This window comes from Archocentrus centrarchus, chromosome 20, assembly GCF_007364275.1.
Source record: "Archocentrus centrarchus isolate MPI-CPG fArcCen1 chromosome 20, fArcCen1, whole genome shotgun sequence".
Lineage (NCBI taxonomy): Eukaryota > Metazoa > Chordata > Actinopteri > Cichliformes > Cichlidae > Archocentrus > Archocentrus centrarchus.
Genome location: NC_044365.1, coordinates 21,757,461 through 21,780,488, shown reverse-complemented (window position 1 = coordinate 21,780,488; position 23,028 = coordinate 21,757,461). Strand labels below are relative to the sequence as shown.

Sequence of the window (23,028 nt, the reverse complement as noted above, 5' to 3'; positions counted from 1 at the left end):
TGACAAAGAGGAAGTAACATGACTGAGTCATGTGCTAACACCATGGCTAAAGAACAGGTCGGTCCTCTTTGACATATTTTTACAGTTATTTATAAATTTTTACTTTATTTATGTAACTACATTTATCTTTGACTTTCACCGTGCTTTAGATTCTGAGAAAACACTGATATTACAGTAGCAATTATTTGCAACCCTGTTACCATACCATGTATGTCACAGTCCACAAATAAAAGTAATATATCCATTCAAAAACACACACAGACACTCACAAACATATGAATATTGAAAAGTGGGGCAAGGTAGATTTTGAAAGTTGCTAAAATTAGTATAGAACAGGTATTTTCTGAAATTGAATGAGTATTCAGTATGAGGGTGAGCATCTTTAACTTAATGGTCAAGAATTTATTAAACAATATTTTTAAAATTTACTTTCTCAGGTTTAGCAGTAGGGGTAACAGGGGTGCACCAAGGATAGCACACAGCCACTAAATACGTTATAAAAAGTGTACCTTTGATGCCTTAAAAAAACTATTTGTCCCCCTGAAATACACAAGAGAAATTTATAAAATAAAGGATCTGTTTTCACAATTTTTGAAGCCTAAATTTTCATCTAATTCTAGAATGACCCAGAAACATATAAGTGAAAGGAGATGTACTAATCTATGTATACATCCCACTTGAAGCCAGACAAAGGAGGATCTGGTATAACAGTTTTATCAGTTAGTGCAATGGAAAAAGGGAAAACAGGAGTGCACAAAGGCCCTAGTCACCCTGCCACGCAGAGTAACTGATTAATAATAACACAGTAGTAATAACTGAATACATTAAATTATCAATAATGTCACAGAAAGTTAAATAATTTTAGCTTGAACGTTTCATGGATAAAAAAAAATGCGTATTTAAACCACCCACGCCATCGCGAGAAGTTAATTTCTCGCGATACCTTTCATTGAAAACAGGGAAATCTCGCGAGCGTTGACGTGTGTGGGCCTCTCCAAGAAGGTGTGCTTCATGGCGGTTACGGAGACTGCGGTAAATAAATTCCTTGATAAAGAGGCACATTAACTGATTTCAGCTGTAGTGGTCCCTGCGTAAGTAAAACACGATGTCTCTTGGTATTTTGGTGCACTGAGTATTCTTTAAATTTGACAGCATATCTTACGAGAACGTGCAGATTGATTCACGCGCCATAGCGATGAAAGCCTGATGTTAGCTAATATCAGCTAGCAGGAAAGATAACGCTATCTGAGCAGAGACCAGGCCTCGCTAATCATGCGGAACTGCTTGTAGCGATTGTGCCGTTTTAAGGTCATCAAAGTACAGGAAAGCTGTTGTAGCTAAGCTGTATATCGTACTCAGTTAAACGTTTTTTTGGTTAAGGTTTAACTTTAGCTCGTTGCTGCTACCTTAGTTAGCCACCGCGTATACAACGTAACGTTAGCATTCATGCGCATCACCCTGGCTGACTAAAAATCTGAGCATAGACGGCTGGTTATATGTGGAGTTCAATGTAAAATGATGCTAGCTTCCTGCTCCTGTTATTTTTTTTAGTCTGAAGGCATTTTTTATTTCCCCTAGAATTTGTTGACTTGTTAAAGCTTCCCCATCAGTGCTCATCCCCTTGGGGGCTTTTCCGCCTCAGTCTGGTGGACCCAGCGATTAGCGGGTTGCGTAGGTAAGAAGCCCATACAGTCCCACCTGCTTTAAAAAATTCGGGGTATGTCCTGTAAATGGTGGCATATTTACCGATATCCTGTTCTGTTTGAGATGGTGTGACTTCTCCTTGCAATACAGTGTGAATGAACAGTGTATACAGGCAGGGGTTTGTACTCTTATTTTTCGGTTTTTGTGTAAAATGCTCTCTTCTCTGGACTGCAGGGTGGTGAAGCTCTGACGATGGAGAATGGACAGGGGACGGGCTCCAAGCTTGGCCTGCCGCCTCTCACCCCAGAGCAGCAGGAGGCACTTCAGAGGGTAGGCCATTTCATTGTCTGCTCGTGATAATGTTATTACCCAGTGTCCAATGTAAGGACGGGCGATATAGCCTCAAAATTATATCACAGCATTTCAAGAAAACTTACAATACTTATTTTTGTAATTGAGCTTTTGTTTTTGTTTTTTTTATGCTTGCAGGCAGCAACATTTATAAGTAAAAGTAAATGAAGGGCATTTTCTATCCTCCTTTTCCAATGAGCTGCAGTCACTGATGACACACTTCCCAATTTGCATTGTGAATCTAGTGAAACAAAGTGCCAGCACCAGCATTATAGTGCACTAGTAATGACACAGCATTATATCCAGTGACACACACAAGTCAAATGTAAGCACAAAAGTAGCCTAGCTAGTGTTGGAAATTTTAAGTACATATACAAAGTAATTGCTTGACTAACGGTAACTAAAGTAACTTAACCTTGTAACTAGCCAGGAGCTGCACAATATTGGCACATAATAAAACTGAAAAAGATTTTCTAACCAGCTGTTTAAAGCCCTCTTTTTCCACAATGTAACTGCATCAGTAATTTCCATATTCACAAGGACTAACACAGTGGGTAGCACCGCATGTTTGATTTGGCAGATTTTTATGTTGCATCACCCATTAGGGAATATAAATTCATGGCATGGAGGTGGGGTACGCCCTGGACATATGATTGTGGAAAAAAATTCAGCATCATTAACCCATGGCTTCGATGTTAAAACAAGATCAGTGACATTTTACATGCACATAAGTAACAAAGGATTCAGAAGTCTTTAGCTCCATATTCTTTTATCTACTTTAAAACAATTATCGTAAACAGCACCCATGAACATTATCTGTATGGTTATTGTAAATTTGCATCTGTTCTACAAATCAGTTATTTGTCAATAAATATATTTAACCTTAATCATACTTGGTTATTAATTTCAAATTTATTAACAGTAGTTATGAAGATTTTAATAAAATAATCTCACATATTGTGACATTCATTACAGAGTTATCCCTACTTGTAATACTTTGATTTCTTTAATGTCATATATATGAAAAACCTGGATTTCATAACTGTTATTAAGGAATGGGTAAATATGTGCTGCTCTCTTGCCCTGGAGAAGCTTATGGAAAGGTCCAACTTCTGTGGGTAATTAATAAACCTAAAGAAAAGACTTTACAAACAGCTGGAAGCAACAAAATAACTTCAGCTACTGTTAAAACTTTATCAAGGCTTAGATTATGGTCATAAATAGTTAATCTTACAAATTTGACTTTATAAGCATTTGAATCTGTAAGATGTATAATTGTAAAGAGAATTTATTGGGGGAATTTAGCATACAAATGAAAGGGGTTTGTTGAGTTTTGACTGATCTTTGTGTGCATCAGACAGCTGAAAACATGCAAACTGTGTCTTCTGTGCTGTTTCTGTTATTGATTCATCAGCGTTGATGCTAAAATATTGAAATGACCCTTTTTTCCATAAAAGAATGAGATAGACTAAAAGTGGGAAGACATACCTGCATTGACATGTACAGAAAATAGACTGTTATTTCAAACAGTGGATTTTGATTGTATTTTCAGATGAGGACACTTTAGAGCATGACTCCTACGTTGTACTGTTGTCAGTAATAACTTGCATTCATTCCCTTATCAGACACTTGAGATAATCAAATTTCTTCCTGTTTATGGTTCCGATCTGGTGCTTTGTTACAGTCTCTCAGAAATGATGTTTGGTTTCCAAGTGCCTTTTAGCCTGCTTGGCACCGCTGGCAGTGTTTTTATTTTTTTTTTCATTTAGGTGGTTTCGTGTTGTTTACTCTAGACAGGAAGGGGATCATTTGTACCTTGTAATTGTTGTTCTCTGCACTGTCAGTAAGGGCATTTGATGTGCACTAATGTAGCACATTTAAAGTTCAGTCATTATGTGCAGTTACAGTAATAATGTTTAATTCACACAAATCTTATAGCACACCAGTTGGGAACCACTGATTTGAGGCATTCTCGAGATCAGTCTGTCTTTTAGTGCGCTGATTAATTTAAGATGCATATGCATGCCTATCCATTAGTGTGGCAACATGCATTCAGATGTGAAGTGAAACATAAACGTTATTGGCCCTCTTCTAGTAAGGTTTACTGTCATGACTTATATGGAATAGTGACTAGGTTGTACATTCATACACGATCACTTCAGATTAATATAAAGGAGTGCATGTTTGAAAGGGTCTACAGATGCATGACACTTAATGTCTGTTTTAACTGTACGCATATTAATGTCCGAGACAGCCGGTAGAAAAAGTACCATCTATGTGGGTAGATAAAGCAAAGGTGATTCCTAATAGTATTACATCACCATATTTAAAACGGTTGCCTGAAAATAACACAAGGTAGTCTCTAGAAGTCAGATACACTGTTTGACCTCCTGCTTGCATATACTCTGATTTCTTGCATGCATGCAGTTATTGACACTGCAGTCTTATGGAAAAACTAATTCAATTATTCAAGTTATTGGCGCTGTAGGTGGTTCTCCAAGAAATTGAATCACAGAGTATGTTTCTTTCACTTGACTGAATATGTGACGCAACACATGGAAACCTGGCAAAAAAATGCAGAGGATCCCGGGTACGCACAAAAACAGCCATTGACAACATCGCAAACAACCAGCCTTTCCTGAATTTCCAGTTCAATTTACTGTCTGCAAATAACTATGTCCAAAAAATTTAGTTATTTAACAATTTCTGATGCATAAACTGCAAATAAACAGTGCACTATTGTATGCCAAATCCTTGTCCTCAGTTAATCAAGTCACACTTGCCTAGGGGTGTACCCTGGCCACTCAGCCAGTGAAATTTGCCCCCTTAGTGATGCTGCTTCTTTGGCCTGTAGTGATAATTCTGTGTAGATTGTGATCGATTGATGGCTTCTTGTAAACCTATTAAAGTTTTTATAAGAAATGTAATCATTTATGATCATGCTATTAGTGAGTTTATCTATTTGCATCATTACTAAATCACAAGAATTCAAAGAATGGATACAGTTTGACATCTTCAAGGTAAAATTAATAGAAAATACAGATGAATTAAATCTGTTTTTTCCATGTTAATGTAGATGTTTTGAAATTTTCGGAAACAAAGTAAATGAAAATTCTGTACTTCAGCTTAGTTTTTGCATGCTACGTCACATAAGGGTGCTGATCTTTTATTCATCTGTGGAGGTTTAATGTCATTTCCTTTCTCCCCACCCAGGCTAAGAAGTATGCCATGGAGCAAAGCATTAAGAGTGTGTTGGTGAAGCAGACCATCGCCCATCAGCAGCAACAGCTCACCAACCTGCAGGTGAGATGTGTGAAACTATTTGGTACTCCGCCAAACACAGTCTTTGTTGTGCACGTGTCACCTGTGAGTCTTGATTCTAGACAGAATATCATAGTCTTTTCTTGCACTGGTAGTTCAGCCATCTCTACTATCGCGGGTCGGTTTGGGCTTAGCTCTTTGGAAATTCTTGCCTTCTTTCTACCACGTGCTGTGAAAAAGAACACATGTGTAGACCATGTGCACTTTGCTTTTTGCCTCTGCTCTCTTTCAGATGGAGAAGATCATCCTGAAGGCGTTGGTTATCATGTTAAATGCTTTGCACCTTTAAAGGAAACTTGCTTGTATTTGTTTATTGCTGTGTGGTGATCTATAATATAGCTAAGGGAGGTAAATCCTCACTGTATGTTGTTTAGAGGGAGGGTCTGATTATAGTGTAAGCGCTTTTGTCTATCTAGCAAAGCAATGACCTTTTTTTAAAAAAAAAAAAAAAAAAAAGCAAAGCTAAGGGATATCTAACCTACTTTTCAGCACTTTTTTCATCTTTACTGTCTTTCAGATGGCAGCAGTGACAATGGGCTTTGGAGATCCTCTCTCACCTTTACAATCGGTCAATAGATTATTAAATTTTTTTTTTTCTGTGCGCATTCCCAATGGAAAAGGACTGTTACCCTTCTTTTACTGTTGCAGTAGCAACAGTCCCTGCCTTTTTTCTAACCAAAGAATGCATATTTTATAAGAAAACCTGGCTTTCTACAGATAGTGTACCTGCGACTTCTCTGCAATCTCTTCCGAGATGACTGACTGTTGTTAATCGTTGAAGCACTTATTTTGCTTTCTTGCGTTGCAGTGGGATAATTTGCTTCAGTATTTTTTTTTTTTTTAACAAGAGATAGCAAAAGGCTTTTTAGCTGTTTGAAAAGGCTTTTAGAGGACTTTATTGGAGGTTTGTAAATGTGAGAAAAGTCACGTCTCTCTGAAAAATATGCATTTGCTCGTTTTATTTTTTAAATAAGAATACAAAGCTCTTGGCATGGGACAAAAGAGGGATAGCAATCCCTTTTAATGGACCAAAATGAGAGAAATGCTGGGACAGGGATACTTTTGGCCATCTCAAAGTCAAGCTCTTTTTTTTCTGTTAAAGTAACAAAGTCATCTTCCCTTGATGTTATACATTAGGAACCTATTTTTGTTGGTGACACAGTAAAAGTTAAGAGAAGCAGAAAAGGCCTCAGTAAAACAGAGCAGCTTTCGGTGATTAAACCGCCCCTCACCTTAGACTTGAGAAGAAAGTTTGAAATGCTTTCATCAAGACTTTGTATGGATTTCGTTTGAACTCCACGATTACTTTTGTTACCTTACTTGCATCCCCGGACTACAGGTCAGTTACTGAAGCCAAAATCTTTGTGAGGGCTGTGCATGTCAATCACTTCAATGTGTTTTCCTCCATATGTCTGTTCAGTAGTAACAGAATAGAGGACATACTGTAATCGCCTCTGATGACATCAGTGTTTTTATAAATGTTAATATTTTTTTCCCACAAAGTTCTGTCCATTGCAGTATCCCATTATTACCCTATTTACCTGTCCAGACCCCCCTTTACTTGGAATTGGCCTCTTAACAATTTTGGGGAAAGCAAGCACAGTAGAAAATACACATATATTCTTTGTGTGTGTGTTTGTTTCTCCTCCTTTCTTTTACTCTCTAATGCTTATTATGTCTTGTTTCCCTTGCTTGGTAGGTGGCAGCTCAGCGGCAGCGTGCTCTAGCGATCATGTGTCGGGTGTATGTGGGCTCCATATACTATGAGCTTGGTGAGGACACCATCAGACAGGCCTTTGCCCCGTTCGGTCCTATCAAGAGCATTGACATGTCTTGGGATTCGGTCACAATGAAGCACAAGGTCAGTGTCCCACTCTGACTTAAGATAAGGGTGCAGACTGCAAAGGAAGTGTGTACAGATGTTTGGTTATTCTTGAATTTTGTGTGACGGTGCAGGGGTTTGCCTTTGTGGAGTATGATGTGCCAGAGGCTGCTCAGCTGGCTCTGGAGCAGATGAACTCAGTCATGCTGGGAGGACGAAACATTAAGGTACGTTGGTGTGGAGAAAGCACCTCAAGAGTTTTTGAATAGTTTGATACACCTGTGCAGAGATCCTGCCAGAAAGGCTGTTAGACACAGTAGATATGTTTTCCAACAGAATCTTTATGAATATTTTAAAACATTAATAAGAAAAATGGAAAAAAAGATGAAACCTAAAAGATTTCCAAAAGAGGAATGTCCCTCTTATCAGTACACATGATAATCCATGTCCAAATATTTTTAATTTAATGCACATGTAGAGAAAAAAATAAACATCTTTATCACTTGAAAAACACCACACTTTGCAGTGAAGCAAAAAACTTTTGCCAGCATACAAGGAAAAGCTGTTTCACTTTGCTGTTTGCTTCCTACATGAAGTGTCAGTCTGGATTGGACCGATGTTTGATTGTATTGCATTATTCCTTAGTAATAAGTGAACAGGTAAGTCTATCAATCTGAACGTTTCTGTGTTTTTTAATCCTTTTATAACTTCATAGTTTTTTCCCAAGCTGTTTTTAGGGCTGATGACCCGTCGGTCGTGTAATACACTGGTGGAAACCCTGCTGGTATTTAGATTACTTCCTGCCATCGGGAATACAAAATCCTTTTTTCTTTTCTTTTTTAAATTGTTAGTTAAATAATGTGTAAAATTGCTCAAATGTCTAATCTCAGTGACTTATGCAAGTAAAGACACAAATTTCTCACTAATTTCTTTGTGTTTGTGTTTCTGTTGATTTTTCAGGTACGTTGTGTGTGCGTGTGTGTGTGTGTGCGTGTGCGCGCGTGCATGTGTGTGTGTGTGTGTGTGTGTGTGTGTGTGTGTGTGTGTGTGTGTGTTTGTGTGTTGGCCTTCCATGATGCCGTCAAGGCTTCTATTAGTGACCAATTCCAGTGGGACGCCTAGCAGCAACTGACATCGCTCTGTGCCCGTGGTGTGCTGATGATGGGTTGCGTCTGGTTGGTGTTACTTGGCCGCCCCATCTGTAGTACAGATCGTGGTCTCACTCAGGGAGCTCAGCTGTTTTGCGAAAGAGAGAAAGTAACAAGAGTGTGCAGCGCTAGCACAAAATCTTCAATGCGTTCCTCTTGCCACCAACTCAGCCTCTCACACTGTGCAGGAATTTTGTGTTTTAATGTAGCATGTAGCTTCTCTTTGATAGTGTTGCAGTTATTTATAGAACTAGTTTTGCATTTACTTTGTAAATCAAGTGATATTTGACACCCCATAGTCGCACAGTGAGAGCCAGTTATGGTTAGTAGTAGTCAGATTTATTTTAAATATTGATGCTCAGTTAGCAGACATCCCAAAGGGGCTTTTATTTTTTATTTATTTATATTTTTTTTGGTTTTAAATTTTTAGTCATTTAAAAAGAGGGAGAATTCTTAAGAACTAACTTTTTCTGTTCTTTCATTTGACTAATCATTAATTTAATCATTTGTGCCCTTGAAATCTCCTCCTGTTTGGAGAATTCTGTAGTATTTTGTAATTTAGAAACCACTTATTAGAGGAGATGAGTGGCATTGACTGAGCTTGGTGGCTTTTGTGAAAGTAAGCGTTACAGGGACGTAGAACTTTGCGGTAGGTGCGTTCTTAGGTGACGCTACAAAGGCTTTATTCAGTAGCCCTGGACGTTTGATCTGTGCTATAGGTTGGGCGGCCAAGTAACATCGGTCAGGCGCAACCCATCATTGACCAGCTGGCAGAGGAGGCGCGTGCTTATAATAGGATCTACGTGGCATCCGTCCACCCTGACCTGTCAGATGACGACATCAAGAGCGTGTTCGAGGCCTTTGGAAGGATAAAGTCATGCACGTTAGCCAGAGACCCCACCACAGGGCGACACAGAGGCTTTGGGTTCATTGGTGAGCTTGGGGGTCTCTCGTTCACTCATGCTCTTGTGTTCCTGTTGATCTGCTACTAACTGCTATTTTTATTCCCACGCAGAGTATGAAAAGCCTCAGTCAGCCCTGGACGCTGTGTCTTCTATGAACCTGTTTGACCTGGGTGGTCAGTACCTGCGGGTGGGCAAAGCAGTAACTCCTCCCATGCCGTTACTGACCCCTACGACCCCAGGTGGTCTGCCACCTGCTGCAGCCGTGGCTGCAGCGGCAGCCACTGCTAAAATAACAGCCCAGGCAAGTATGAATCCCTTCCAAAGGGATTTAATGGCCTTCCAGGTAAATATAACACAGATCTAGCTAGATATGACACCAGTACAGATAACATGAGCATTTTTGCTTAGAGAAGGGCAGCTTTGTTTTCAGTTTATTGTTAGTATTAAAAATGATGGATGTAACCTTATTTTAATGCAGTTTGAGGTTTTCAAAACATAAACAGAACCTATAAATACAATGAAAAGATTAATTTGTTTTTATAATTTGTATATATGTAAACTTAAGTAGTGAAAGTTCCTCACCTTTATTGAGTAGCACAGACAGATTGACAATTTATTGTGAAATAACTGAATGCTTCCTCGTAGAATGTCATGATTAAAACGTTTAGCACCACTGCTAGATATTTGACTTGCTTAGAATAGTTAATTACTTTATAACCTCGATTCTCACTGAAGAGAGGCAATGTTGAGTTCACTTTTTGCCATGCTGTGTGATCGTTGACTGTGCTGCCTTGTGTTGTGTTCTGTGTGTTTCCTTTGCCTAATGTCTTCGGCCCCCCTCTCTTAAGGAGGCTGTAGCTGGCGCATCAGTCTTGGGAGCGTTAACTGCGCCCCAACTTCTTAGTCAGCAAATGGGAATACCTCAGGCTGTTATGGCTGCCCAGGCACCAGGGGTGATCACAGGTATGCATCAAGATATGAGTGGGTGCTCATTTTGTGCAAAGATGGGTTTTTAATAAACTGTAATTGTGTTGTTTAAAACGTACAGCTTTAAACACAGAACACTCGTATAGATACGAGTTTAGATTCACCACCACCAATTATGTGGAACCTACAGTGCAGCCTACACAAGAGATCAACGCTGTTGTCAACATTTATACTTGATACACAAGTGCATCAGTGTCAACATGCAGCTACATACTTAGGGAGGTGCGTATGGTGTATGGGTTCAGAACGGTTTGCAACCTGACCGATTTATTGGTAGGCCAATATTATCAGGCAATAATAGCCATTTGGCTATCTTTTTAGACATTTACAATGGCCTGTAAATAAAAATTTTAAAAAAATAAGAAGAGACAGGAGAGACACTTTTAAACCATGTTATGACTGTTGATGTTGCATAGTTTGTCCACCAGAGGGAAACGCATGTTTGCAAGTCATAAACACAGCAAGCTGATCTAAGTAGAGTTGGCAGAGCATAAATAAGTAACTACACATAACAAATGTTAGGGAGTATGCCAGAATTTAAGTCCATAATTTGTTAAATCTTACAATATTTGGGCCCCTAATAATTAACTGTTCTTCCCATAAGAGTGGTCTAGAAAATGTGGAGATCAGAAGTGGGTATAAATTTGCTTTTCTTTGTGAGTTTAGCTTTAGTGACGGTGTTACCTACACTTCAAGCGACTAAGTAGATATAGGAAACTGTAAAGGTACAGTGCTTAACAAAGCACTGTACAACCTGCCCTAATTTAGCAGTATTTGTAATTACAAAAATAATTTTTATGTTTCTGTAATGGTTAATCCACCAGTATGTGCAAGCTCTTTAATTAAAATATTTTTAATGCTAAAATTTAATTGTCCATTAATTTTCACATTTACGGTTTTAAGGAAAGCAGAATGATTAAGATTAAGAGAGTATTAAAAGTTGTTTACTTGCATTCCTGAACAGAAAAATTTGCTTGATTAATTTCTGAATTTTCTAGTGTGGTGGCTGAAATTTGGGTATAAATGCAAATAGAGCCATTATTTAAATTTTATAGATCCTGCATAAAATACTCCGTCACTATGTAGTCGCTAAAAATACTTGATTGCTTGAGCGTTGAAGTTCCTTCAATAATGATTCAGTGGATTAAAGGGGAAAGACATTTTAAATTGGCAGATGGATTTTTGTGGTACAAATTTGAATAAAAGAGGAGCCACATTTACATTGAATTACACAAAGTATTGTTCTAATTAATCTGGTACGTCTGCCCTGATGACTCAATACTGTTTGTAATTTTATTAGTTTTGACAGTAAAGGAGATGAAATTGTACATCATGGGTTTGTCTTGTCCAAGACTCATAGTAGTAATTTGGAACTGCCCATTGTCACTGACCTTGTCTACCTTCCCTGAAAAGGTGTGACTCCGGTGCGTCCTACCATACCAATGGTCCCCCAAGTCGGTCTTGTGAACCCCGTGCTCGCTTCACCACCGGTGCTGTCTAATCAGGCTGGTGGCTCCAACCAACAAGAGAAGAAAGAGGAGAAAGAAGAGACGCTTCAGGATGGCACAGGCCAGGAGATGCTGAGCGATCAGGAGCACATGAGCATCTCCGGCAGCAGTGCCAGACACATGGTGATGCAGAAACTGCTCCGAAAATCAGAGGTGATTTATTTATTTTACCTGGGATTTTTTTTTTATTTGCTTCTTTTATCATCACCTGTGCTCACTTTGTTCCCATCCTTATACTCTGCAGTCCACAGTGATGGTGCTACGGAATATGGTTGGACCGGAAGACATAGACGATGACCTGGAGGGCGAGGTGACGGAAGAGTGTGGGAAGTTTGGCTCCGTGAACAGAGTCATCATATACCAGGAAAAGCAAGGGGAAGAGGAGGATGCAGATATCATTGTCAAAATCTTTGTAGAGTTTTCCATGGCCTCTGAGATGAACAAAGCTATCCAGGCCCTCAATGACCGCTGGTTCGGGGGTCGTAAAGTTGTCGCTGAAGTGTATGACCAAGACCGTTTCAACAGCAGTGACCTCTCTGCATAAAGTGTCTGAAATGGCTCACCAGCACCCATCTCCCATAACTGTCTCCCCAAACCCATTTCAGCCGCAGTCACTGCAGCTAAACATACAGGCCTCTGAAACTTATGTTTTCCTCTTTATTTTTTTGTTATTATTTTTTTTTTATGCTGTTGATATTAATGTTAAAAAAGCTCCATTTGGGAGATTCGTTAAGATATTGCTTTGTGATCTGTGAAGACTCCCCTTTTGGTGCAAGTTTTGAATTTTTGTAATCCAATCTGGTAAAAGAAAAAAAACAACAAAAACAAACCATTTAGTTTTCTTCTCCCTGCTTTTAGCCCATTTATTTTCTTTCATAAAATTGCCAGACATGTAAAACACTTTTCTTTGTACAATAAAAGGTTATTGTTTGTCCACAAAAAGCGTCATGTTTTGAATGAGCGACCTGGTTGTATAGTATACATACTTTCTAGACAGACATGCTTTTGACATTCATTGCCCTCTAGTACTCTGATATGTACTGATTTTGGACAGGAGGTGAAGAATTTATAATGCTTCTTACAGTAACTATTAACTTCATTTGGAGCAGATGTATGTTGAATAATTTCTTACTTAGTTGCTTATTAAGCTTTTAACTATAGAAAGACAGTGACTACTGCAGGCCTAAATGAAGTAAGATTAATGGGTAGCAGCATTGTCAGTCTCAAAGCCAGAAGGTGGTTCTTTTTAAGGATGACATCACCATGGGGGACCCATGCTGACCATATAACCTGATTCAGAGACAATTATGCTCAGATTTTGATCACAAATTAGCCGTAAATGCCACATTTTCACAAATTCTTTTAATTTACAGTATGCTGAAAATAATGTGCGGTTACTCTGCTGAAGGAATATGTTCTATATATGCAACTTGCTGAGCCCCAACACGGTAATACAGCTGAATGAACCCCAGCTGTAAAGTTAAAAGCAGTGAAAACTTAGTGTCTCATAGTTGCAAGAACTGACATGTATTAAGCTGATGATGTGGGAAATATTAATTGATTAGTTACATTTGTAGGCTGTTTATTACTACTAATAAAATGAATATGTCAACAAAGATTTTCCCATCTTAACTAGGCCACGGGGAGCGCTTCTGACCTGAACATTCTGAGTAGGCTGACTGTAATTTTAAAATAAATAATATTAGCTTAATTTATTTTACCACTGGTATTGGTATTATGGTCATCAACTTAAAAGATTAAAGGTTTTCTGCAGCTGTGCTCATCTTATTTGCAGCAGCTATATTGCATTTGATTTATTTACTATATTGCACCTGTTCCTCTGATGTTGTCTCTGATTGGAGTAGATGATGCTCAGTTGACAACCCCCCCCCCCCCCCCCCCCCCCAAAAAAAACCCTGAAGCCACAGTAAAGGAAACCCTTTATCTCACTCCCTTAAGCATGTGCCAGACAACAGAAGGTATTATTTTCTAGTTAAATTATTATTCGTACTTAATGAGTGATCTACTTACAAAAAGATGAACTTCCTGAAATGTCTTAAGAAAAAAAAAAGAACAATTTCAAAATATATATAACCTCGATTGCATCTCCGGTTAGTTCATCAGGTGCAGTGTGTGTGTTAAATTAAATTTTAACTTAAATTTTATTTTTTTTTTTGTAAAGTTTGTTTTTACATTTATATCTTCCACGTTGAGTTTCTGTAAAATTAAATGTGCTATATATATATATATAAAAATGCCATTTACAAGTATTGCTATTTATGCTTAAAAATATGAGGTGTATGAGGACTCTTGAAGCTATGCATACATTATTGTGGGTCTTTGTATAAAATTGTAAAGTATAAATGAATTATAAACAAGCCTATATGTATTATTATTGCAAGACTGTGTACATTATAGTGCAAGTGAGTAAACAAAATAATATAGTTGACAATAGCCAACTTTTTTTTGGCAACTTTCCTGCCACGATGAGAAATGTTCAAATCACTAGCGTTCAATGTCTTGACAAGGTTTTCTCTTTAAGCTTGCTGCCATACGCCGCTGGGTGGCGTTATAAAATAACTTGTGGCCTCCGCTACGGCGGCGCAAAGCGGCGATGCTCCAGCTCCAAGGAGCCCAGCCCCCCACACGGCAAACCGGCCTGCCTCGGTGCAAGAGGGGAGGTAAGCGCGGCTGCTCCCGGAGCTCCAGCACTTGCTACTGGTGTTTTTACCTACGTCGGACTAAGAGAAAACTAACCGGGCAGTTTCTTTGGATAATTTTGGGATGTTGCTAATATACCCCAAAGGCCGGTGTTTTCCATGGGTTGTATTAAATCAGTATTAGCTAACGGCAGCTAGGCACAAAGACGTGCAGTCATCTACTAGCCGATCTTGGCTAACTAACTAGCTTGAGGACATCCTACTATCATACTCGGGTTAATCTCTGCTGACTCCCTGCGTGTGCTGCGTTAGCTGTTTCGCTGTAGCGGTTTTATCTCTAGCACAAGTCAAGTGGCTGTGTTTTTGCAGTCGCCACTCATGAGTGCGACACTTGGAGCAGCGTTTCTGCGTAGCGGGCTTGTTTTATGGTGCATGTTTTCCAGCTAGCCGCGGCAAGCGCTCGGGTCTGATTCGGGGATGTGGTGGCGGTAGCAAAACAAGCTAACGACACTCCGTCAGTGCGAAGAAGTGAGCGCAAGAAGTGAGGAAACACTTAATGCAAGTGTGTGTTCTCGGTTTTTGTTTATGTTCATCGTGATCCCGGGCTGGATGACGCTAACGCGGACCTGACAATCGCTGAACGCGGCTGGACTGAAACTGGGAATATCGCTAACAGATCGAAAAGGATTATTTTGTGTCTCTAAGTGGATTTCGGCCTCTTGTTAAGGATCGTCGTGGGAGCACAGTCAGTGTTTTGACCTCGCAAAAATACCCTGTCTCCTAGAGCGACCTTTCCCCCCACTGCTTTGCCCTCCGATGCGGAGATTGCAGTAGTACCGGCAACCAGTTCCCCCCTCCCTCCGGCGGCCGGAGATGCTGAAGTGTATCCCCCTGTGGCGCTGCAACCGCCACGTCGAGTCGGTGGACAAGCGGCATTGCAACTTGCAGACGGTTCCTGATGAAATATTTCGATACAGCCGCAGCTTGGAGGAGCTTCTCCTCGATGCCAACCAACTCAAAGAGTTGCCAAAGGTATGCAGAGAATTTAAAACATCAATAATAGACCAGTCCCCAGAGGTGAGTCAGTACATTTACTGCACCAAATCCGCACTTGCTTCAAGGTGGATTGCACTCACCTGTTGTAAACCAAAGGTGACATAAGCAGTAGAACAGTTTGCATGATGAACAGCTGCCCAGGTACTTCCTCCTTATCACAGCTACTTCATTCCTTGCTTGGAAATGAGTTGCGGTGTGTAACAACACAGTCATTATAAAGTTGTGTTGCGCACATATTAGTGAGTAGTGGGCTTAATAATTGGTCCTTCTACAATAAAATCCACGAGTCGGTGTTACCCTATTTGCATTGTATTTCTCCTGGCTTTTCTAATCGTCTTCTTAAAGTAAAACATTTTTATATATGACAGAATGAAATCCTAAGTGAAAGTAATCTGATACATTTGTCTAAGTTTGTTTTCAAGAACAGTAGAGCCCTGATAAGCTGGAGTTAAAAAAAAAAAAAGGAAGAGTATGGGGTAAATGCTAGGGTGTGGGTAGATGGACTGGCTCAGATCAAAACAGCTGACACACACACACACACACACACACACACACACACACACACTGTTGCCTGTAGCAAAGGCATCATTGGCCATTTGAATTGGATGCAGCCCCTCGAAGGCATGTGTGGAATGACTTGCAAAGCTGTCCCCACCCACACTCCCACAATTTGAAATATGACAAAAGTTCTTTTTGCACAGCTCGGTTTATTTCAAGGGAAGCAGGACTACTGTTGGCATGATTTCTCCAAACATATGGAACAAAACATTTGCTCCTCAACTCTCACATGTTTAATTTTAGTTGAAGACATTGTTCATTGGTAGGACCAGGCACTCTTTGTGATAATGATCTTACTGGGAATCTGTATGAATAGACTGGTCAGTGGTAGACATTGTCTGTTTCACAGCTTTAGCTTTAGTGGTGAAAGGGACAAGTGGCACATTCACTGATGAAGATTGTTAACAACTCAAGGTCAACAGAGGCTGAAGTGTTGGCACAGGACTGCCTGGGAATCAAACACAACAGAGCTGTTTTTGTTTCATGCAGAAATGGATACACACTCATTGCAGGAGTTGTTGTTGACCATTTTCAGTGTTTTGGTACATAAAACTGCTACTCAAGGCAACAAAAAGCGGACCCGTTACCATATTTTTTTATTTAGGGTAGCTTTGCATGATTTAAAGGTCAAAATCATCCACATTTATCTTATACTATACTTCACTGTTTGAAACAAGCTGCTTTAGCTCCTTTCACCATCCATTTAGAGCCAGCTTTTTCTGATTGGCTGCCTCTCGCAAACAGAAGATTGGGAACAGCAGGTGGATGGGGGCTATTGCCCCACTCCTCACAATTTTTATCAATCTTTAACAATAAAAAGGATCCAAGTTGAACAATCAATCTTTATTTTGAACATGTAAATTAATACACATAAAAAACAAGTCCATATGCAATCAGTGACTTTTTTTTTCTTCGAAAAGGTGTAGGAGGAAGCAAATGCTTATTAATTTTATTAACTTTACATAAATAAGAGTCAACTTTATGCTTTAAGACTCAATAGTGTCTGATAAGATAACATAACATGACTCACCTGGACAAGTTTTATGTCTCATTTGCTTTTTTTCCCTTCTTATAAATGAGATTTATTTTTTAACTACTTAGTATCTTGGGGAATAATAACTTGTAAGTTTTCTCATGTGGACAGAGAGATAATGAACTGAACTATCGTCACCTACTTTGCCTGATCAAGCTCACCAGCAGACAGTGCTTTTCCTCGACTTCATGCCTGTCAGACATCCACAGTGTACCTGGTTCCTGTCCTCTGGAACACACAGTGACAGATACACCCAAATACTCTGGCACAGACGGCTAACCGACCAAGCCTGTCTGTGTGGCGCTGGCTTCAATCGGGAGACATAAATGCGTGGTGACAGAATGTCTCCTGTGGTCACGGTAAATGCGTAGCATGCAGACACAAAGCATCTGGGTGCTCTGTGGCCCTCAGAGTCAGCAGGGCTTCAGCGAGGAAGCGGTGTGAGGGGGGGGTCAGGTCAATATAGGGTCGGAAAGAAGGACACTGACTGTATGATGAATGGCACTGCCACTATGAGCTCACAGCTGAGTGCCTCTATGCAGTTCTGTGCTCCTGCCCTGTCACTATGTATTCAAGTCAGAGATGAGTCTGTGGACCTGCTTGTCAGTCTTCAGCTATTTTTAGACTCAGTCTAACATCTCAGTTGTTGTGTGTGTGTGTGTGTGTTTGTGTGTTTTTTTTTTTTTTTCTCTTTACTCATCAGTTCATCCTGTGTGTCTGTGGAGTTTGGCCTGCTTTTTGCCTGCACCACCGCAGCATACAACATATGTCATTGATGGAGAATAATCGGCTCAGGGGGTGACACCTTTGCAAACTGTCACTTCTTTTGAACTAGCGCGCACACGGACCAGGAGTGTGTGTGTGTGTGGTAACATATTGAAAACTCAACTACCTTATCACATACTGTAGATACTGAAATCCAGTTAACTGTTTTTAAATTGGTAACGAATAATAAAGCAGTCAAGATGTAGCAGTAATTAGTGTCATGCTGGGTGTGCCTGGGTCTGGGTGCTGTTGGTAGGGGTTTAACAGTGTGAACAGATGGAGATTTGCACGCCCAGTCCTGACAGTTTCTTGAGTTTGCTATGACACTTGGTCCCCACCGCAATGCTCGTTGTTATCTGTGGTGATGATATGTCTCCATCATCACCCCCACATCGAGAGCATCTTATCTGGGCACTGTTTATTGAACGTAGAACAGTAAAAGCATTAAATGTGACTTGTGCGTCTGGACTGGCTTTAGAGAGCCTTTTAAGTCGGCCGCTGGATGGGAATTCCCCGCATGTCCGTGCATCCTTAGCTGTTAATGCTGCTCTTTTTCCCACAACAGACAGTCCTTAATCGTGCTTTTGTTTTGCTGCTGGGTCCCTTATTGTGTAAATTACCATGTAGTTTAACTGTCAAGGTTTTCCTGGCTTAAAATGGGCCTTTGGTGGGTGACTGCATATGTAATCTGGATTGGTCTGTGAAAAAATTCTAGGAAAAGCCCGGAGTATAAAAGGTGCAATTCTGCTAAATCCAAAACGGTGTTAGAGAAATCATTGATCTTGATTAACAAGTTGGCAGACCTTTTGGAGTTTTTTTACTTTTGTCTAAACTGTAAAATAAACAGTCTTTATACTTTGTGCCCTGTGTTTTCAGCAAGGATGTTTTCTATCTGAATTTCTTTTTGCTGCTTTGACAAACTAGCCCAGGCTGGAATATCATATTGAGGAAGAGGGAATTATCTATTTAGCCGCTCTCAAGTCCCATGACAGGTTACAAAGAAGTCCATTCACTAGTCCAATTTCCCCCCTCCACCTCGCCTTCATCCACCCCAATATCCAGTGTCAGCTCTTCATGTTTCCTGTGTGCTCTGCGCTGGCCTTCATCAGGCTTTGCACGAAGTCTGCAAACATATCGTGACTCAAATGATCAATGTTGTGTAGCTCAATCATACCTGCTGAAAAAACAAAAGGTTGTTGTTGTTGTTGTTGTTGTTTGCTGCCAAAACAACACTAAAACTTGTACACTTGCACACTCAGTATATCTACATGTTGCTTTTTCATTGTTAAACTAGGGAACAGATTCTAAATGGGTGTGTCCCCTTTAGACTTTGCCAAACAGGTTTTATGCATGTCACTCCCGGTCTTATTGCCTAATAGGGCCCTCCAGGTACAACTGAAGGTAAATGTTACGATAATTTATATGGTTTCCTGCCTGAACACTACTAAAAATCAGTTATATGACAAATGCTATTAAATAAGTACCTTATTTAGTTGTCTGTCATTGCTTTGAGTGCACTACTTTCTTGGTTATGCTCCTGACTGAGCAAACTTTTAAGGTTTTATCTTAGCTTGCTAAAGTTATGAGTGCAGATAACTAGTTTTGATTGGAGAGGAAGTAAACACGCTTTTTAAATAGGAAGAGTGACGTCTTTTAAATCTTCAGCTGTCGCCCTCTCTGTATGCGCTGACAGATCTGTGGGTAAAGGGCAGATTAGGGCTTCACCCGGCCATGAAAAAGCCCTGCAGCGCCACAGTTGTGACCCCTGCGTGCAGGCCGGCGCGCCTCAGCGCACACTTCCTGTGGGATCTACTTCTGTGCCACTTTTTGAATGTATAAATGTGCCGATAAACATCTGAGTGCTGCTCTCCTGACTCCCTTGTGTGCATTTGGCTTTCAGTCAAATGAAACCCAAAGTAGCCTCGTCACTTAACCCTGGCCGAATGTGAATCGGTCCACTATTGTTTACATGAGCTTGAATAGACAAGTGTATCTTATGGAAAGCGGCTGCACCCATTTTCAGTGTTCTCCCTAATAAAAATATAACAACCTAACAGGAATTTATAGCCTGAAGTGTGGTGCTAAGTTTTGGTGTCATAATCTAGGACGTGTATATTTCACCCTGTGTCCTCTTGAGTTATGAAACCTGTCTTGCCTTCCCGAGTTTCCAGCTAACTTTACAGTGGAGTCCTGGTTTGTCTCTCCCCTGCGATTAGCTGAAATAGGCTAGGACCAAAGATAAATTGCACCTGCCAGCGCCCTCTCTGTGGTAAAACATCTGGTTCTTCTGCTTTTTCTGCTGTGATAACAGAGGGTATAGTCAGCAGTGCAGTTGTCCACATCGTGTGAACACGCTTGCGTCTTAAGACAAACAATAATATTGCCTCTGTGTGTAACTGACCTGTCTCACTTCGGTTGTGAGAAAGCAGAAGTAATTTTTTGCAATCATCGCCTTCATCATCACCCTGCTTAACACTGAAAAGAGAGATCCAGAGCTGGCGACACTATGAAGAAAGAGCAATGTGAGAGGTCTGTTTCTTTTTGATGCACAAGCTCATTCAGCAGGTTTCTTTGTCTGAGCTGATGACCAGCTGGTCTCACATCCTGCTGCCCCTCCCCCCCTAATCTGGTGGGACAGAGGGGTAATGGGAGGCTGACTGAGAGAGTGAGTATATAGTGGTGATTTTGGGGGGATGTTTTATTCTGGAGATGGATTAACAGGAGTGGGGGGTTTCTGGCACCTCCACAAGAGGAAATGATCTGGGAGTTGAGCTGAGCTACACTCATCCTCAGTCCTTTGGGGCTCTGGTGTTGGGGCCATCCATCCATCCGTGAACTCTAGGCTGACGTTTGGTGCGAGGTGGGAAAGAAGCAGTCAGCGACGTGGTCGCAGACCTAGAAGCCAGTTCTCCGGTGACGTCTGCATTGCAGATCTACACATGTACCGTCTCCTTCTTGCCCCCTTCTCATTTTAAAGCCCAGTGTCATAGAAAATACTTGAATATAAATCGTGGAGGTGTATGTATGTTTTCTGTCTCCAGAGCATGTGGTGTTGTGGGATGTGTTGAAAGAAGAACCGCTGTATTCTAACCCAAGCAGCGACTTTTCTTTAAATGTGTGACCACACAGGAAGCGATCTGCAGTAACAGAAAATCAGTGACCTTCTGTGACTTCATGCGATGACGGGCAAAATAACCTCTGGAAATGTGAAGTGGGTGGGTACAGAGTTGCAATTTTCTCAACTTTGAGACGAGCAGCTCAAGAGACAACCAGGATACTGATGATTTGACCCTAATGGCAGTTCATTAGGGTCAGCAACAAAACAGCCAACAACCAAATCGCGTCCTTTGCGGATGCCCGTTGAACCTAACCAAGTTTTTTTGTGTTTGTTTGTTTTTTGCCTAAACCTGTCCAAATCAGTTGTAATAATAATGTGTTTTCTATTAATAATAACAGTCGAGTACATTTTATTTAGCTAACACATTTCAAAACAACAGTGGTTGCTGCGAAGAGCTTTCCAGGTGTCTAAGATCCCAGTTTCAAAACACAAACCTCACATAAACAAACGTGATGAAAATGAGTACCAAGCAAAAATCAATACAAACGAGGTGTTAAAAATCTGTGACATGTGAGGCTGAAACTTGGGTGAGCAGTGAAATGATTCATGGCAACACCAGCCGCTCCAGCCTTCAAATCTCGACTTTTTTTTTTGCTCTTTAAAAGTGGAACTGAGACTGGAGTGATGTGTCGAAGAACATGAAAAAAAAAACCCTGAAGAAACACTAGATTTGAGGTTGTGAGGATTTTACTAACTGCCGTGAGACTGCGTGGCATTTTAAGACCTTTCTGGGAAGTGGCAGCAGTTTTAGGGAATCGTACATTACAACACGCTGCTTCTGTAAGGCACGCATAAACATGCTCATGTCAGTGTATATTACAGCTGCTCGATTATGGCAGAAATCCTAATCACAGTCACTTTGGTCAATACTGAGATCACAATTATTTACCATGATATAGACTCAAATAATTGATTTATGGGACTTTTTAAACAGTGGATATTACTGTGCTGTACGTGAAATTAAACTGAATAAATAAATGGGAACTGACGGGGGGGGGGGGGGTCATTTGGAAAGGAAGGGTGTGCCTAAATACAAAACAGCACCATCATAGTGAAACAGGTTGTGGTATGATGTGTTTTATCTTGTTTAAGTTGTTTCACTAATCATTAGACGGCACAACTGAAACGAACATTTGGAGTACACACTCCTGTTGTGTATCTATTTGGGAGGGTTTCTATGAAAAGGTGCAGAACAGCAGTGTTCTAGTACATGTAAAGAGACTTCTTGGTTTCTTTATAATGTTGGCATCTTTTTTTTTTTTTTTTTTTTTAAACCAAGAATTCAATGCATCTCTGTGATAACTCATCTTAGGTCATTTCTCAGAATAAAATGCTGAATATTTTCTGATTCTGATCCCCTGTATGTAGAATACCTTTACAGATTTTGGACTGTGGAAGAAGCAAGCCGTTTGAATTGCCCTGCGAGTTGATCAACAGATTTGGGAGTTACCAATAGATTAATGGCACTTAAAATTGATAATCTGAATGAGTATTGCTTGCAAGTCACCTTGATATGGAGAAGAAACACACTCTAGAACTTCTATCCTGGTCTGGGTCTGATGCTGTATGGTAAATCTGACTTTCAGCATGGTAGTACAACGCTCATCAGATGATCCCGTGTCTTCGGTGTGATTCGGACTCCATGCTCGTCTGTGTGCTGCTGTGTCTCACTGCTCTCCCATGCACTCTGGCCTCAGCCTCAGAGGTAAACACAGAGGCAAAGCTCCTGTGAATAATTGATGGCTGTGGTGGCAGTGGCAGCTGTTTGCAGTAGGGGATAGTCTGTGAGGGGAGAGGCTGCTGGTGCACTGAGATAGAAGGGAGACCTGTTGTTGGCTACAGGCATTAAGCACAGACATAAGGTGACACCATTGGTGTTTTTTTTTAATTTTTTTCTTTGTATTGTTTTGGTTTTTTGGTCCCCCTGTATTTATGTGTTGGTTTTTATCCTGTAAGCAGCCAGGGTTTAGAAAAACCAAAAGGGCACAAGCCTGCTTGTATCTAGGAATTTGTGTTATAAACATGCAAACTAAAAATGCAAACAAGAGGAAAACTTTTCCTCCTGTAGGAATTAAACCACAAAATTGGCTTTGTCTTAAAGTGGTCCTATTATGCTTATTTTTGAGCCCCATGTTTTTATTTTTGGAGCAGT

At 40.3% G+C, this 23,028-nt stretch overlaps 2 protein-coding genes across 12 annotated transcripts in view; both read left to right on the top strand.

Annotated features, from left to right (window-relative positions):
* The first annotated feature begins 955 nt into the window (after window positions 1–955).
* On the top strand, window positions 956–12,628 carry puf60b (poly-U binding splicing factor b). Of its 7 annotated transcripts, none has more exons than XM_030756680.1 (12): window positions 968–1,032; window positions 1,579–1,675; window positions 1,879–1,974; window positions 5,209–5,298; window positions 5,834–5,884; window positions 7,016–7,177; window positions 7,273–7,365; window positions 9,006–9,219; window positions 9,302–9,534; window positions 10,040–10,154; window positions 11,592–11,839; window positions 11,931–12,628. In XM_030756680.1, the coding sequence occupies exons 3-12, from the start codon at window positions 1,897–1,899 to the stop codon at window positions 12,228–12,230; spliced, it is 1,584 nt and encodes a 527-aa protein (XP_030612540.1). In that variant the 5' UTR covers window positions 968–1,032; window positions 1,579–1,675; window positions 1,879–1,896; the 3' UTR covers window positions 12,231–12,628. The 7 variants fall into 7 exon arrangements, with proteins under 7 accessions (XP_030612543.1, XP_030612545.1, XP_030612539.1 ...); XM_030756681.1 differs by having other exon boundaries at window positions 980–1,091; XM_030756683.1 differs by lacking the exon at window positions 1,579–1,675 and having other exon boundaries at window positions 956–1,032; window positions 9,302–9,492; window positions 11,931–12,230.
* A 1,719-nt stretch (window positions 12,629–14,347) lies between these two features.
* The window catches only part of scrib (scribble planar cell polarity protein), a 76,199-nt gene continuing 67,518 nt past the window's right edge, over window positions 14,348–23,028 (top strand). For all 5 annotated transcript variants that reach the window (XM_030756662.1, XM_030756660.1, XM_030756661.1 and 2 more), the window contains exon 1: window positions 14,348–15,378. In XM_030756662.1, the coding sequence (XP_030612522.1) occupies window positions 15,220–15,378 (159 nt within the window). In that variant the 5' untranslated portion in view covers window positions 14,348–15,219. The remainder of the gene's footprint in view (window positions 15,379–23,028) is intronic.